The sequence below is a fragment of the Epinephelus moara genome, chromosome 23, assembly GCF_006386435.1.
Source record: "Epinephelus moara isolate mb chromosome 23, YSFRI_EMoa_1.0, whole genome shotgun sequence".
In the NCBI taxonomy this organism is placed as follows: Eukaryota; Metazoa; Chordata; class Actinopteri; order Perciformes; family Serranidae; genus Epinephelus; species Epinephelus moara.
The window spans coordinates 5,905,531-5,922,267 of NC_065528.1; the positions used below are offsets into that span (position 1 = coordinate 5,905,531).

At 40.4% G+C, this 16,737-nt stretch overlaps 1 protein-coding gene across 1 annotated transcript in view; it reads left to right on the forward strand.

Annotated features, from left to right (window-relative positions):
• The first annotated feature begins 6,121 nt into the window (after nucleotides 1-6,121).
• cmah (cytidine monophospho-N-acetylneuraminic acid hydroxylase) overlaps nucleotides 6,122-16,737 on the forward strand; it is a 39,530-nt gene continuing 28,914 nt past the window's right edge. Inside the window, exons 1-4 of the mRNA XM_050035986.1 lie at nucleotides 6,122-6,220; nucleotides 8,987-9,202; nucleotides 9,294-9,385; nucleotides 10,961-11,070. Of these exons, the coding sequence (XP_049891943.1) occupies nucleotides 8,997-9,202; nucleotides 9,294-9,385; nucleotides 10,961-11,070 (408 nt within the window). The 5' untranslated portion in view covers nucleotides 6,122-6,220; nucleotides 8,987-8,996. The remainder of the gene's footprint in view (nucleotides 6,221-8,986; nucleotides 9,203-9,293; nucleotides 9,386-10,960; nucleotides 11,071-16,737) is intronic.

Below are 16,737 nucleotides of genomic sequence, written 5' to 3' on the forward strand. Positions count from 1 at the left end.
AGCCCTGTGAGGCAAATTGTGATTTGTGATATTGGGCTTTATAAATAAAATTGATTGATTGATTGATTGAATTAGGATTGAATGCGAGCCTGAACAGGTGGGTTTTGACCAAAGATTTGAAGGAGTTTAAGTCTGTACAGTTACAGATGTGTTGGGGGAGAGAGTTCCAGAGAGAGAGGGCAGCAGTGGAGAAGGCTTTGTCACCCCAGGTTTTGTTCTTGGTCCTGTGTGGTAGAGAGAGGAGATTTGCATCAGAGGAGCGGAGACTGCGGGAGGGGGTGTGACGGTGCAACAGGTCAGTGAGGTAAGATGGGGCCTGGTTATGGAGGGCTTTGAAGGTGAGGAGAAGGACTTTGAACTGAATGCGTTGAGGATATCATTTATCATTATGTTAAATAACAATGGACTAATTGCACTTCCCTGAGGAATACCATTTACTATTTCAAAATCCTTGGATACCTCTGCTCCAACCTTGACTTTAAACCTCCTTCCTGTTAAAAAGTCCATAATCCAGTTGTATATTCTGCCTCCAATTCCCATTTTACTTAATTTGATAAACAAACCTTCCCGCCACATAGAATCATATGCTTTCTCTATATCAAATTATACTGTTATCATTCTTTCTTTCATTTCCAATGTCTTCTCAACCTCACTAGTCACTCTAACTAAAGCATCTATTGTGGACCTCCCTTTTCTAAATCCATTCTGATTATTACTTAATAACCCTCTCTGTTCCAGAACATATGACAACCTGTGAACTATTATCTTCTCCATCCATTTACATAAGTGAGATGTTAATGCTATTGGTCTATAATTACCACTTTTAGCAGGATCTGTCCCTGGCTTGTTGAGTGGTAGAATTATTGCTCTATCCAGCTATTTGGCATTTCTCCCTCCCTCCATATTTTATTAAAAAGTCTCAACACTAAGTTTAATGATTCCTCGGGATGTTGACGGAACATTGCATAACATAAATGATCTTGTCCTGGAGCTGTATATCCAGTATGACTTAAGACTATTTTGAGTTCTGACATTGTGAACTCCATATCTAAAGTTGTCCTATCAGTCTCTCTTTTCTCCCTCACATTCACATTTTCTCTAAGTACATGCTCTTTCAGTTGTCTGTGAATATCATCTAGGTGATCCACGATGAACTGCAGCAAATGCCTTTCCTAATACATCTGCCTTCTCCTTGTCTGACACTGCCATTTTCTCTCCATCCACCAATGCTGGAATTCTAACTGACTTTCTTTTCGCACTCATTTGTTCAAACATTGACCACACATCCCCTAACTTAACTCCTCTACCAACAGTGGAACAAAAATCTCTCCATGTCCACCTTTTGGTATACTTAATTACTCTACGTGCCACTGCCCTTTTCCTTTGGTAATCAACAAAAATCAATAAGATCTTGTGTCATATTTTTCCTCAGAACTCTAAATGCTTTGTTTCATTGTTTTACAGCCTTACTACACTCCTCATTCCACCAAGGAACTACTTTTTTCCCACCATGTGTAATTCTTTTTGGTATACTCATATTTGCAGCATTGATAATATGTTCTGTCAGTTGATTTGTGCATTCCTCTATATTTCCCTCTAATGTTAGCAACTGAGCTGATTCCTTACAATGTGCTCGAAATGTTTAATAAGCTTTACTAAAACACCATCTGGTAATTGTAACCCCTTCTTGTATACATGCATTTTCATTTATTATGGCGAGCACTGGGAAATGATCACTTCCTACATTTGATTCTTCCTTTACATGCCATTCACAAGCATTGACCAGATTATCTGATCCTAATGTAAGATCCAGACATGATACTGTGCCGCTTCTCACATCCACTCTTGTGCCTTTTCCATCATTAATACACACAAGTGACCTTTCATCCAATAATTCTTCCACCATAGTTCCATTCTTGTCTGTATGATTACCACCCCATAAACTGTTGTGTGCATTAAAATCACCACACCACACTTCCTTTCTACGTATCTCCCCTGCAATTTCTTTAAACATTTCAACAGTTAAATTTTTACACGGATTATAGAAATTTATCAATTTGATATTTCCTTCACTCCTTGGACAGCAAATTTCTACTATAATACATTCTACATCATCAGTGGAATCAATTTTTCTGTAAGCCAACCCATTTTTGAGAAATGTAGCACACCCTCCACCATTTTGATTGTTAGCTCTATCATGTCTTATAGAACTAAATCCTGGTATCACAAAATCTAAATGAGGTCGTAACCAAGTTTCTTGTACCCATATCACATCTGGTACATTTTCCAACTCATATATATACTTTTTGAATTCTTGTCCATTGGCTATAAGACTCCTTGCATTCCTCTATAATATGTAGAGTACCATACATAACAATTTAACAGTCGTCCTGACCATTCTCTGTCATTGTCAGTAGTTGATGTATCTGTCTGCTTTAATCTCTTTTATATCAAGGAATCTTCCTGCAGCCTCCACAATGGTCTTGATTCTGTCACTTTTCTTTTTCAACTGAGCTGCAACGTTGATGGTATGACGCTAAGGAAAGCCAAGTGCTGAAACGCGTCCGTTTGTGATACTGCTGTGCGTTATTAAAAGACTGATATATATGATATTTGTGAGTGCTGACATTTGGATTTATTTAGTTTGTGAGTTTTGGGTCGCCACCCTGTGATTTTTCAAACGGTGAGTCGAGCACATCAATTCTTTTGTTTTTATGACAGATGAATGCCACAAAATTTACTTTATTCACTACCAATGTGGAATCGTTGACTACACATTTATGGCTACAACCACTTTTTTCAGGTACTTTGGCATGTGTTTGAACATAATTCCCTGATATGCTTCTTTCCCATTATGCTGCACTTCTTTGACCCACCACATTAGACATCATTACACTGTTTGCTCCTGTTCCCCTTACTTTCTTCGGTGCTTCTGCATATGATACTTTTTCCATTATTTTGAGTCTTTGCTCTTCTCTGGCTTCTCTCTGCCAGTGGCGGTTCTAGGCCAGTTTCAATGGGGGGACAAGCTAGGCCCCTTGATACAGGGGCACATACAAGTAGGGTCAAATATCTAATCTGAACAATAATATATGTAAGGGATAATGTATAATGAGCCGGTGAATACTGGGAAAATAACTCCCGTCGGGGAGTTAAATAAATAATGTTGTCTGCCTCCGCGAAGTGCATTAAAACCGACCGGATTCGACAACTTTTGGTGAAAGTTTTGTACTCACCCAGGCTTAGTGGACTGAACCGAGGCATAAAACTCGCGTAAAATGTCATTAAGCATGACTGCCGAGTGTGTATTTAAATCTGCGTTCTTTTGTTTTTGGCAGAGAAAGTCCGTCAGTACCTATAGTAGTAGTAGTACAGTACAGTATTGGACAGTAGCCCATTTTGTTGTCTTTTTGTATTTGGGCTATCTCATCTTTCTCCTCCTATCACTTGAAGCTCTTCAGGTGTCAGTTCCTTGTGCCATTTTTCGCTTGATTTTTTTCTTTCCTTCTCTATTTCTTTTTCTTCAGCGGCATTATATGATGGCAGTTGTTGGGCCAAAGGCTTAATATGGAAGTCCACAAACTGAGAAGCAGGCTCTGTGAGGGATCCATAGACAATTAAACTCTGAACTGAACCTAAGTGAGATGCAAAGGAAATAGTCTGCCAAATATGCAGTGGTGCAATACACCCATGGTCAGGTATGTTCAGTGTGTACCATACTGCTGGTATGAAGCTGATGGTGTCTGTGCCCAGATTCCTGGAGAATGCCTTGGGGTCCCCCAGGAGGAGCTGGAAAGCAAATCTGAGGAGAGGGACATCTGGGGGCCTGTTGTGCCTGTGACTCACCCCCTGAGAAGCTGATGAAAATGGATGGATGGATGAAAGGAAGCAGCTGCTGAATTACAAAGCTGGTAAAGTCCCTGCAGCTGGTGATCTACTGCCCATTCGCTGGCTATTTGGTCGAAGCTCATCCATAAGACAGGGCAGGCAGTGGCGTGCACAGACTTTTTGAAGGGCAAGGGCGAAAAGAAAAAAAAGGGCACATACAGCGCGTTCTCGCCAGTACTGCATGTTTTCGAGGGCACTTTAGACATGTTTATATTGTAGTATCTGACGTGCCACATGTTATGTGATGGCCTGGGTCTGTTATGATCAGTTAGGGGCCCAGGTCAAGATTTATTATGGCCTAGGTCAAGGATAGATAAGTAAGATGAAAGGTTGGATTCCATCTAGATTGTCTTTCTGTCACCTGTCACATTTTGTCTCAAAGTTCACAAAAACAACCAATCCCTATATAGGCAGGGTACTTGGAGCTGTTTTTCAGAGCAGTTCATATTGGCTTCGAACACTCTCTCAGGCAATCTAGATGCTTGATTTGATGCTGTACTTCTTGTAATAAACCTTTTCTATATACAAGTAAAATGGTGTCAGTGGAGTCTCCTTCATCACCTTCACATCATCGCTATTTAATAAACAACAATATATTATACAAATGGCACATTATATAGCCTTAAAACAGACTAACTAGACAGACTACTCAAGTTAGGATCAGCATCCACGAGAACTGTGTAGATTAAATGCTGGACTGTGAAGAACACACAGAGACATGGATGTATGAAGGAAATAAATCCCTGCACGTGTTTTTACCACTCAATAGGGCAGTTTATCATGTTTTAACCAGCCAAGAGGGCAGTTTAGTGTGTTTTTTCCACCCAAGAAGGCAGTTTAGTGTGTTTTGCCAACCAGGAGGGCACTTTAGCGTGTGTTTTGGCTCCCAAGAGGGCACTTTAGTGTGCGTTTTGGCTCCCAGGAGGGCACTTTAGCGTGTGTTTTGGCTCCAAAGAGGGCACTTTAGCGTGTGTTTTGGCTCCAAAGAGGGCATTTTAGCTAGCGTTTATCAACAATTGGGCCATAATGTCTTTAGATTGTGCTGACCCAATTTGAAGTCATTCGTTCATTTTCCGTAACCGCTTATCCGGTTGGGGGTCGCGGGGAGGCTGGAACCCTGGGTTCAAACCAGGAACCCTCTTGCTGTGAGGTGACAATGTTAACCACTGCACCACTGTGGCGCCCACAATTTGAAATTGATCTGATTAATCCTCGAGGAGAAGTTAATTAAAGTCGAGTGGCTGGAAATGGCCAAAAATGCATTGTGTTTCATTAGCAGTTCCACTTCCCCTCAGCCCTTGGTATAATATCACAGCATACGTCACACAGAGGCCACTTGGAGAGCAGAGGCAAATTGGGCAGGGGGTAAATTAAATGGAGGACACATGCCCTTGTACACTTTCAGCTCAAACTATTATAGATCAAGCGTCAATACTAAGCTTAGTGCTTTACTGCTTTTTACAAATCATTAGAAAAAGGCCAACTGCAGACTCACTTCAGTGAAGCAAAGGTATCTTCTCAAGTAAATATTTACTAGGATTAGTTATATGACAGTAAAATATCAAGCTATCAATGAGATTTTCCTAAAAAAATCTGCTAAGCAGTGAACCTTGACATACAAAGCCTACAGACCTACAGGATATATTAGAAAAACTGGAACAGAAAAGCCTGTCAGATAGTGAATTTATTTTTATTTAACATTTTATTTGTTTTCCAATGTATCCATCTATTCCTTCTTTGGTGGAAAGCAACCCGAGTTTTATGTAAAAAATACAAAAAAACCCCCATACATGCCCAATGACTGTGTAAAGTTCACTTCAACAGACAAATACAGGAAGTTCCTTTTTTTTTATAATGCTGTGCTTTTATTTTGGCAACCCCAACTGATCACTCTCTCTGAGGTCCTCTTCTGGAGGTGTGCTTTCATGTATGGACAGAGAGAATGCAGCCACAGGAATCCAGCAGATGTCAGTTACATTGTGAGGCTGAACCAAGTGGTCAAGGAAGAAGGAGGGGAGGGGGTAGAGGGGTTTTTGCTTATGTTTGGCTTTGTTTGGTATTTCTTCAGTTTATTATGCATTTTACTTAGTCTGTATAAGGCAATAGTCATTTATAGTTTGTATATGGAAATATTGGTAAGGATTAATTGTAAATATATGTTTTAAAGACATTGCCACATTGCCTATGTACCCCTCACTGTATAATGGTGCTGGTACAGACCATAGGTATATATGCCAGGTGGGAGAAGTCAGAGAAAGAGGTTGAGGTTGCTGCTGGAAGCTGCTGCACCTGTGAGACTGCTTTTGCTGTCCATCAGCCTGCTACAAATCCGGTGAGAGTTGTTTGGAGAAAGTTAATTTGTGTGTTATTTCTTTGTTGTTGTGTTGGGGAGTAGCTGGTGGTTCAACTACATTTATATTTGCTTAGTGTTTTAAGTCGTTAAATACTTTTATTTGCCTTTATTGTCAAGTGTAATTGAGCCCTCCACATTTAGACATAAGCATTGATTATTGGATTATTGGCAAGTTGTTGCATGCTATTTTAGAATTTTATTTTAGCATTGCTATTTTAGTATTTTAGATGTTTTACCTGGCTGACTGAGGCACCTGTAAAGAAATGGGCACTTTTTGCAATAAACTCAATGGAATGGTATTTTTTGCAGGAATGTGCTTTTTCTTTTGTATTATATTTATCATCATTTTATATTATATGCACATTGTCAATTAAAAATATCATTATTTTTTATTAACTACTAACTAGATTTCTCCATAGGTTAACTTAGTTAGTCAAACTTAGGTTAACATGTGTATATATACATATATATATATATATATATATATATATGTATGTGTGTGTGTATATTTTATATATATATATAAATATATATACATATGTTAACCTAAGTTTGTAAATTTGTACCTAAGTTAACCTATGGAGAAATCTAGTCAGTAGTTAATAAAAAATAATGAAATTTTTAATATATATATATATATATATATATATACATGCACGTCAAAACCAGGAGACTTATTTTATTATCAGCTGATAAGCCGACAAAGAATTTCAGTATCATCTGATAAACTGATAAAAGAATAAGTTAGTGTCCTGGTGTGGTGTGTGAGTATCCTGGTGTGCGCTGGCACACTGGTTTCTCCAGTTTTCCTTGATGCATTACAGGAGCACAGTTGTCAGGACGCAGACTGAGCGCATCGGCGTGTTTGAGATAGTGACAGAGACAGGGAGAGAAGGTGAAAGGTGAACTCCTGCAGGCAGTGTTTGTATGAGTTATTAATACCTGAATCAGGATGCTGCTTTGTCACTTTTGAGGGGGGGACAACACTCTCCCCAACTTTGCGCACAAGTAGACACCACAGGCTTTATTGTTGTGAACCAAATGGCCCGGTGCGCCCTGCCGAGTGCGTCGGGAGTGTGCCAAGCACAGTGGGTAATCCAGTGGTCAAACTCACTTTGCGCACCTGTGTGCAACCCGTTGGACACCGGGTGGTAGTATAGGTAGGTAGGATATATCAAAAGCTGTGAAAATGATGGCACATTGGAGTATCGGTAGATCATTTCAAGATGATATGGTTGTTTTACAGTGTTGCTGCTTTTGTTAATTGACATAAATTATTTTCTACATATTACTATTTTTTATTGTTGTTGGTATTTATCTGTCCTTTATGGCAGACTCAATTCTTAATTATTTAACTTTTTCGTCTCTTTTTACTGTTTTTTATTGCTGTTTATAATTCTTGATATTGCTGCTACTTATTTTGTTTTTATGGAGTTTTTTTCACTACTTAATTGCAAATGTATAGGCCTATTTGTATCCTTCTAGCCCATTGCATGTTAACTCAGCTTAATGCTCAGTCATTTTTCCCTAAATAAACAATGGTTGATGATGACATTACATTCACTATTTTTGCCCTACTTAACAACAGTTAAATAGTTAACGGCTTTTCCCATCATGCCACGAGGACTGTTTGGGAACTGCAGACAGTTTTCCTCAGAGGAAACTTGTTGGTATCTGAGATGTGGGACGGCAATGTTTAAAATTTAGTTTGGAACCCGAACAATCGCTGTCACATCATATTGCTCTTCACAGCAGCACACATTCCTGTATTATGTTTAAAAATGTGGTGCTGCAGGCGACATTTTGTCAGCCTCGTTCATAAATGGATGACGCGCACCGGTTCCCCGCTTAACGGTGTGAAGGATGGGCACACCAGGTGAAAGACTGACAGGAACAGACAGTTATAAGAGATTATAACTTTTTCGTGGAGCTGTGTGAATTGTTTTCAGTCCATCCCGTCTCCAACACGCCCGTGGATGTGCAGAAAAACTGTGTGGAATAAGTCATCAAAAAGACACATTTGATGCGCACATAAGCACAATCTGATGCTGGGTGCGTAAGCAGCGGATCTGCCGTGCGTAATAGACTCACCAAGGAAAGGTCTTCCCTAAAGTGCTAAATAAGAAATATGATTGACAGTAAAAAAAAAAAAAAAAAAAAAATTAGGAGGTCATTGTCAAATAGGAAACACAGGAAGGCAGTCCAGGCACTCCTAAAATATATCAAAGAGGGAGAAAATATAAAAAGCCTTCATTGTAGCGGCTAAATCATTAGAACTAACATGTTTCGACAACTGTTGGTTTGGCTTTGACAGGGCTTATAAAAAAAGACAAAGGTGTGGCCTCATCATAAAAAGTAGAAGCAAAATATGACAGGCAATCACATGACCCAGATAATAACATGATTACAAAGAAAATAATAATGATGGTGACAATAATTATAATTATAATAATAATAATAATAATAAATATATTTTTCATCTATGATGCATATTATCTATATGTCTGTGTATAGGTTTAAAACATGAACTGTGAGAAGTCATTGTCTCAATTGAGACCAGGATACTTTAATGCATCTAGTTGATAAATCCAAAAAGAGGGTGGAGGGTATTTCTGTTGTTGTATGATCTTGTTTCAGAAGTGTACATAATTCAGCTTTGCTACAGGGAGTAATCATGCGCTAAATTCTGTGCTCACATTTCAACTCCACTTAAAATTGAACCTGAATTTTTTATGGTGTCTACAGTTCAGGTAAAATGATCTCTCAAAGAGCAAAGGTGTTGCTATCACTGGATGCTGAAGCAGTGGACTCACTCAAAGAGGGAGTCAATTTCAAGAAAAACCCAGAGGACGGTAAATGTTACATCATATACAAGAGCAATGATAACCTGAAGGCATGCAAGAACCAATGCAAACATCAGGGAGGGCTTTTCATCAAAGACATCGAAGACCTGGATGGCAGGTGAGATCCCTCTGGCAGAAGCACACAGCAGGGATGATGATGTTTTAATAGAAATGTTCATTACAGCTGAGATGCTGCTCTGTTTCAACAGGACTGTTAAATGCACTAAACACAACTGGAAGTTAAACGTGTCAACAATGACATATGTGAATCCACCAGACAGCTTCCTGCAGGATGAGCTCGGTAAGTTCAATTTGTGTTAATACTTTGTTTGAGTCTCTAATAAATATATTTACGTGTGATCTAGCCTATATTTCATAACTCCTGACAACAAAGATTTTTGATTGGGTTACTGTAAGGGTTTACAACTCAAACTAAGTTTAGAAAATATAGTCCCTTCTGGCTCCAAAAAACCAAGATGGCAAGGGCCGAAATACCGAACTTGAGGCCTCATAACAAGAGTTCACAAATCAATGGGTGACATCACGATGGCCATGTCCATTTCTTTTTTTTTTTTTTTTTACAGTCTATGGGCCGAAGGGGTTATGTTTTCCAGTTAACACATAAAGGCACTATCTCAGGAATGTCTCAAGGGACTTTCTTCAAATTTGGCCCAAACGTCCACTTGGACTCAGGAATTAACTGATTTTGGTGGCTAAAGGTCACTGTGACCTCACAACACATGTTTTTGGTCACAACTCAAGAATTTGTATGCTAATAATGACTAAATTTCACACTGATATTTAGTAGGATATAACAATGAAGTGATGACATTTTATACCCAATAGGTCAAGGGTCAACTTCACTGTGACATCGTAAGTGCTATATCGTAGGCAACTGGACTTGCTTGCGTTTCTTGAAGACATTTCGCCTCTCATCCAAGAAGCTTCTTCAGTTCTAAACGACTGGTACAGGGTTGCAGGCTTTAAGGCTCTGTACCAGTCACTTAGAACTGAACTGAAAAAGCTTCTTGGATGAGAGGCGAAATGTCTTCAAGAAACGCAAGCAAGTCCAGTTGCCTACGATATAGCGCTTCCGATTACCATGACCTGGAGAGAATCTTCACCTACAAGTTCACTGTGACATAACAATGCTCTGCAAAAAAAAAAAAAAAAAAACACCTCTGGGCATTATTTAACACCACAATTCAGGAACAGAAGGTCAGATACTGAATTGGTGACACTAATCTTGGGTGTTCCTCTTGAAACTGTGCTGATTGTATAGATCTTCTGTGCTGTCAGGTTGAAAATGTGCTTGAAGCATCCACGTTTTAGAATTTGTAGCTGCTGTCCAGCAACATCTATATATGAACCACTGTCTACTGTCATGGCTACATACACCTCTGAATGTGAATTTGTGTTTCCTTGGAAGCAAAGACATAACCCACCCTTCTCTGCCTTACTCTTACCTTTGACTTACTCTGACATTCTTACCTAAACCCAAAGCAATCCCACTCCCACAGCAATGACTACTAGCCGCTCCCAGTGAGAGTAGGGCAGGTCATGCCTTCCCTTCCAAGGCAATGCAAATTTGCACTCTGGACAGACAAGCAAGTAAACTGCAACTTTACTGGTAGGTGGAGGTAAACAACCACAAGGTGATAATTCTAGTTGATTTTTGCTGAGGAGTTGTTTAGTTGGAGTATTTCCTGCTTCTTCACAGCGTGAGGAGGGTGCATTTTTGATAAATTCTGTAACTGTGTGAGTTTTTAAAGCTCAATGAGTCGGCATCTGTGAGCCAAAATATAATTACCTGCTTAAAAACATTCAAAACAATGTGACTGACTTCAACTGAGCATGTATGTTATGTCACATACAGAGGTAGAGATGTTGGATGATGGGGGGCTTCAGTTGGTCGAGTTAAGCCCCATGGACCCCTGGCTGGCTGACCCTCGAGAGCCTCAGGAGCTCCAGGAAGGAGAAGTGAAAGTATGTATCCTGCTGTTCACACAGTCTACTTTTTATTAGTAAATGGTAATGGACTTGCATTTATATAGTGGCTTTTTAGTCTTCTGACCACTCAAAGAGCTTTTATACTACATGCCACATCCACCTATTCACACGCAGGGTTGGGGAATAGAAGTTACTAAGTTACTTATTTAGAATACAAAATATGTGAAACTGTATTCTGTTACACTTTAAATTGATAGTATTCAGAAAACAGTTACTGTCTTTGACAATAGATTACTTGAAGGGATTACTTTATTTGTTTTGTTTCATTTGCTTTAACACTGTGTCCAAGCAATTGAACATCAGTTTGATTCCATTGTTTTCTACTGGAATGTCCTAACTGGCTGCGAACAACGCAGTGCTGCTGTATTGAGTTGAACTTTTGTCCGACGCCCTGTTTCTATTTATTCCTGTTGCTCGCTTTGAAAGCGCAGCAAACGGCTGATTTGTGAAGCTGAAATGAGGAATTATCGATACAACACCTCGTCATGTAACTGCAAAAAACCCGAATAAAGTGTCAGCTTACCGGAGGGGATCACCAGGGAACTGAAAGTTTCTGGTAAATGACCATCGCTAATAACATCCTACCTGCTGTTTGTATACAATTTTAATAAATATCACAATATAAAATGCGTTTTCTGTTTAAAATGTACAAACGTAGAGCAATAGAAAGTACCCGCCCATCTTCTAAGTGGTTACGTCTCCAGTCGAGCGCACAGCTGAGACCCAGAGAAATGAGTTCGGCAAGACAATTGTGAAGTATTTCAAAAGTAGTTCAAAGTACTTAGAATATGTTATATAGCTTAAGTAATCTAATGGGATATGTTACAAATTACATTTTAGCATGTATTCAGTAATCTGTGGTGGAATTTGTTTTAAAAGTAACCCTCACAAAACTGTTCACACACTGGTGGCTACCAGCCCATTCTCACTCCAGCTCATCAAACACTGACAACTTTGTCAATAATGTTGTTATCAGATACCGTTTCTCACACTGCCAGCAACAACCGAACTTGTCAAAGACCAACGCTCTGTCAGTGGATGTTGCCCTCTGACAAAGACACACAGACTCACTCTTCACAGCAGTATGTTACGCGACTATTTCTGATGTTGCCAACAACTAGCATCAAATAAGGAGCTATAAAGTCCCAGATATTTTAAATGAAAAGACACAATACATGTAAAAATCATCAAGCATCCAAAACTGACACAGGAGGCCACAAGTCATATTTTGACATTTAGGTCCATTGACAAAGCGATGGTATTTGACAAGTTGGGATGAGGATGTGTCTTGAATACCACACAAGGTATTAAATGTGCATAAACTTATTCAAGGCCATGTAATGAGACAAGCTGGTGAAAGAGAAGCTGATGCTCTGAAATGCAAATTGAGGGGCGTGATGAAACATGCAACCAGTCTAACCAGTTTTGACTGCCAAATACAGAATCAAAACTGTCTCCAAACTGGGGGATAGGGGATTGGGATATTGTTTTCACTTAAACAAACAAAACAAAGGCACTCACTGATCCATCTTCTTTTGTATTTTAATTGTGGACAGAAAACGAACGTGCAAGACCATCAGATTATACAATAGCAAGGGCGTAGGAACTGGAGGGGATGTGTCCCCTCTGATATTGGAGACAGGCGCATTTGTCCCACCAAAATATTATACTGCGAAGGAGCAAAATATTTGAAATCTCTAACTCACTTGCTTTTATTTTGAAAGTGCAACAAAGCGTTCTGTCACTTCTCGTGGCTGCCTGCGCTTTCCCTGTCCTCGCAGCTGCAACTTGCGCTCTCTTCTCTTCTTCAAACTACAACACCCATAATTCATGTAGGAACTGCTGCAGCCAATGTGCAGCCGGCTGGAGCTGCAGGACGACTCAACCACCATGATCAGTTTTTAATGCTGCAGGACGACTCAACCACCATGATCAGTTTTTAATGTTTTATCAGGCAATAACTACTCCAGACTATGCTCTAGTGTCATTTTCGGGACAATTAGGGCAGGATTCGGGATTTGGGACAACTGCTTGGATTTTGGGACTGTCCCGAATTTTTCGGGACATCTGGTCACCCTAGATTAAACGACAGCAGCAGCTCAGTTTAAGTGCTTTCTTATTTATGAGAAAGAAAAGAAAGAAAGGAAATGTGAGTTGGTAATAATTTTGTCCGGGAGGATAATCATATTTTCTGTCTAGACCTATTGATGTTAAGCTGACGTTGTGATTCAACATCTAACTTGTACACTCTTGCTAAGTAAACTTTAACGTTGTTACTATTAACGTTACTAGCTAACATTGGCTGGCGAAAAAATGACGGACTTTCCAACAACGGAAAAAAGCAATTTGACACTAAATATTTAAGGTTTTTGTAAAACAACATGATTGTTCTATTAACCCATGTAACTTGAAAACGAGTACACACCTCCAATATCTAGAAAGGAGTTAGTCTGTCTGTGTGTTTTTCGCTTGTTCTTGGCTTTCCCATCAGTATTTTTCTATACCTTATTCATGTCAACTGCTTTCATATTAGAGATCAGATGAAGTTCAGCTGGCAACTGACGTTAGAGAGCGTGAGGCAGGGAGAGCCAGCACTTCAAGGCCCTGACACACCAAGCCGACGGTTGGCTGTTGCTCAAAGTCGGGCCGTCGGTGAGCGTCTGTCGCCCTAGTATTGTGGTGTGTCCCGCACCGTTGGCATTTCGGTGTCGGCGTTGGCGGCTTTTCAGCCGACTGAGCATGTTGAATCGGCAGCGGAGCTTGACGGTGAGAGAGATCACTCTGATTGGCTGTTGAGGTTTTATTTCCTCACCCCTGTAGCGAATCTGCCTGTAGTGGAACCGGGGTTAACCGGTGCTTCCTCTTCAGGCTCCACTTCACTCAGCTGCCCGACAGACCTGCTGCTTCTTCCCACTTTAAGGCCCTGACACACCAAACCGACATCAAAGAACTCACGGCGACGAAAGCCAACTGTTGCATCGTCTACGTCGCCTCACGTCGCCCTGCGTCAGTTGCATTTGAACATACTACAAAGACTACATCCGACGGCCAAGTAGCACATACGTTCTGCGCCTGCGTGAGAGGAAATAACGCAAAAAGGGAAAATGGCAGTCCGAGGAATGCATGAGATAAACAAAGTAGCGGAGTGACATCCAGTCAGCCGAGGGGTTTCCTATCTGTGCAGCCGAGCACCGCAGCACCTCCACGGACTATTACCAAACGGTCCCGATTTTTCCTCCGTAGGCTCCACGTCACTCAGCTGCCTGACGAACCCACTGCTTCTTCCACTTTAACCTGAATAACAAACCGGGGCTCGGTGCTCCGGTTGGATCCAAATGGAGAGCCGGGGCTAGCTGGGAGGCTAGCGGAGGCTAACTGGCTGTGCCTCCCTCTGGTCATGCTGCGGCTAACGCTCCGCTAGCCGCTCCCAGTGATGAAGCGAAAATCGGTGCCTGGGCCAGATGGCTCCCGACCTCGTCCTCACCTTCTCTTCAAATCGTCCTCTGTGTCAGTTTAGTATCTTAGGTTCGGTTGACTGGTACTCAGAGAAACACTGGAGACCAATAGAATCTGGTACAATCGAGTTTAATGTGTTCACAAGCTTCAACACATACAACTCATGAGTCAGGCTCCGGAGCAAGACTGAAGTTTCACTTTCTGAGCTCTCCCTTTTATGCTGGTGAAGATTCGAGAGAATCTCCACCCTTTTTCTTTTAGCCCTTCCTACCTGAGCCCAAACCTATTGGTGGCAGGCCTTTTTGCCTTTGTCCCGAACATGCCCAGGCATGTCTTAATGGTGTAATCTTTTTCCCTCAACCTGGAAATCCCCAAACTCTCCCACCATTAGGTTTAAACTCGGCTTCACCTTATTTTTTTTTAAAAACATATGGAACTTGGGGACTATTTCTATAAGGTCTCCTGTGCCTTTATGCAATATAAACTTTAGAGTGTGTGTGTGTGTGCATTATTACACTTCCAGGCAGTACATGCTATGGTATGTGTGTGTGTTCCCAATATATGAATACATAAACTTGTGTAAAGGTGTTCTGCCACACATGGATACATAAAACCATTATCATATGAACTTCAACCTTAATCAACTTTTGCAATATAAAACATTTACCTGATTAATGATTAAATCTTACACTACACCAGCTAGCCCCGGTTTGTTATTCCACATTGAAGAAATTTTTTTTTGGAGATTTCGAGAATAAAGTCATAATATTACGAGAATAAAGTCGTAATTTAATAAGAAAAAAGTCATAATATTATAAGAATAAAGTCATAATATTATGAGAATAAAGTTGTAATATTATGAGAATAAAGTCGTAATATTATAAAAATAAAGTCATAGTTTTTAAGGAAATAACCAACAACAAACAGAATGGGCTCCGTGGTGCTCTGCAGCGGCGGTCTGATTACATGCACATCTCCAACGATTTGTGGAATCGACCACTGACACGCTTCCTTATCAGAAGAGTGGACGGAGAGAGCCAAAGTCCCTGCAGCACCCGAGGTCGAGACAACGGCTCCACGGAGCTCAGCAGCTGCATCTGACTACGCATACATCTCCAACCACCACCGTTCAAGTTAATTAATTATCAAGTCAATGAATTGTGTGGCGTTGTAACATATAACATAACATTATATAATTTAAATAATAGTATGATGCAACGCCACATAACTGGGAAACTTTGTCTTGTAGCCCCTCAGAAGCAAGATCCAGCACCAAGCACCAGCCATGAGCCCACAAGTCCAGAGTGGGCACTACTTATTTGAACAGAATATAGATTCTGATATTGTTGAAAAGGGTGTTGTGTAGAATAATGTTGGAGATGTGTACTCATGTTGAAATAAATCTACATTGTGAAGCAACCCTTACTTGCACTGAATTGGAAATATTTTAGTACTTGCACTGAATTGGAAATATTTTAGAAAAATACACTGAATTACAAGGCTTTAGAGAACAGTGCTATTGTAGACTTAACATGTAGGGTTATAACAGGTTGTGATCTAAAGTGGGCCGGTCTGAGGCATGAAACTCCAGAGCTGAAAATGAGTCCCACTCCGGCCCTGCCTCCAAATGTGTGTCGAGGCAACACACCTGAGACAAAGAGCAGCTGCCACAAGCAGGTTCATCCTCTAACCCATTCTGTTTGTTGTTGGTTATTGCCTTAAAGGAAGGAGGAAGTGGAAGAAAGATCATCTACACGTTTCTTTGGACATTTTAAAAAACAGTCTATTGCAGTATCAGAAAGCTGTTAAAGCTGCCAAGAGTCTGTTTTTATCCAATCTTGTGTCAGTCAATAGTCATAAACCTCAGTTTCTTTTTAATACCTTAAATACTCTTTTAAACCCCTGTGACCACAATGGTGTTGTTCCTTCTCCTAAACTGTGTGAAGATTTTCTAAGGTTTTTTTTATTGGCAAGATTTCTGATATTAGGTCCTCTCTTTTGCCGTCTGCATTAGATCCTGCCATCTTTCCCAATTGCCCTGCTGTTTTTGACACATTTGAACAAGTGTCTCTCTCAGCTTTAACTGATATTGTCCAGCACCTCAGGCCTTCGTACTGTCCTCTTGACAGCATCCCACCCCGTCTTTTTAAGGACGTTTTCCATATCATTGGGCCCTGTGTTATGGAT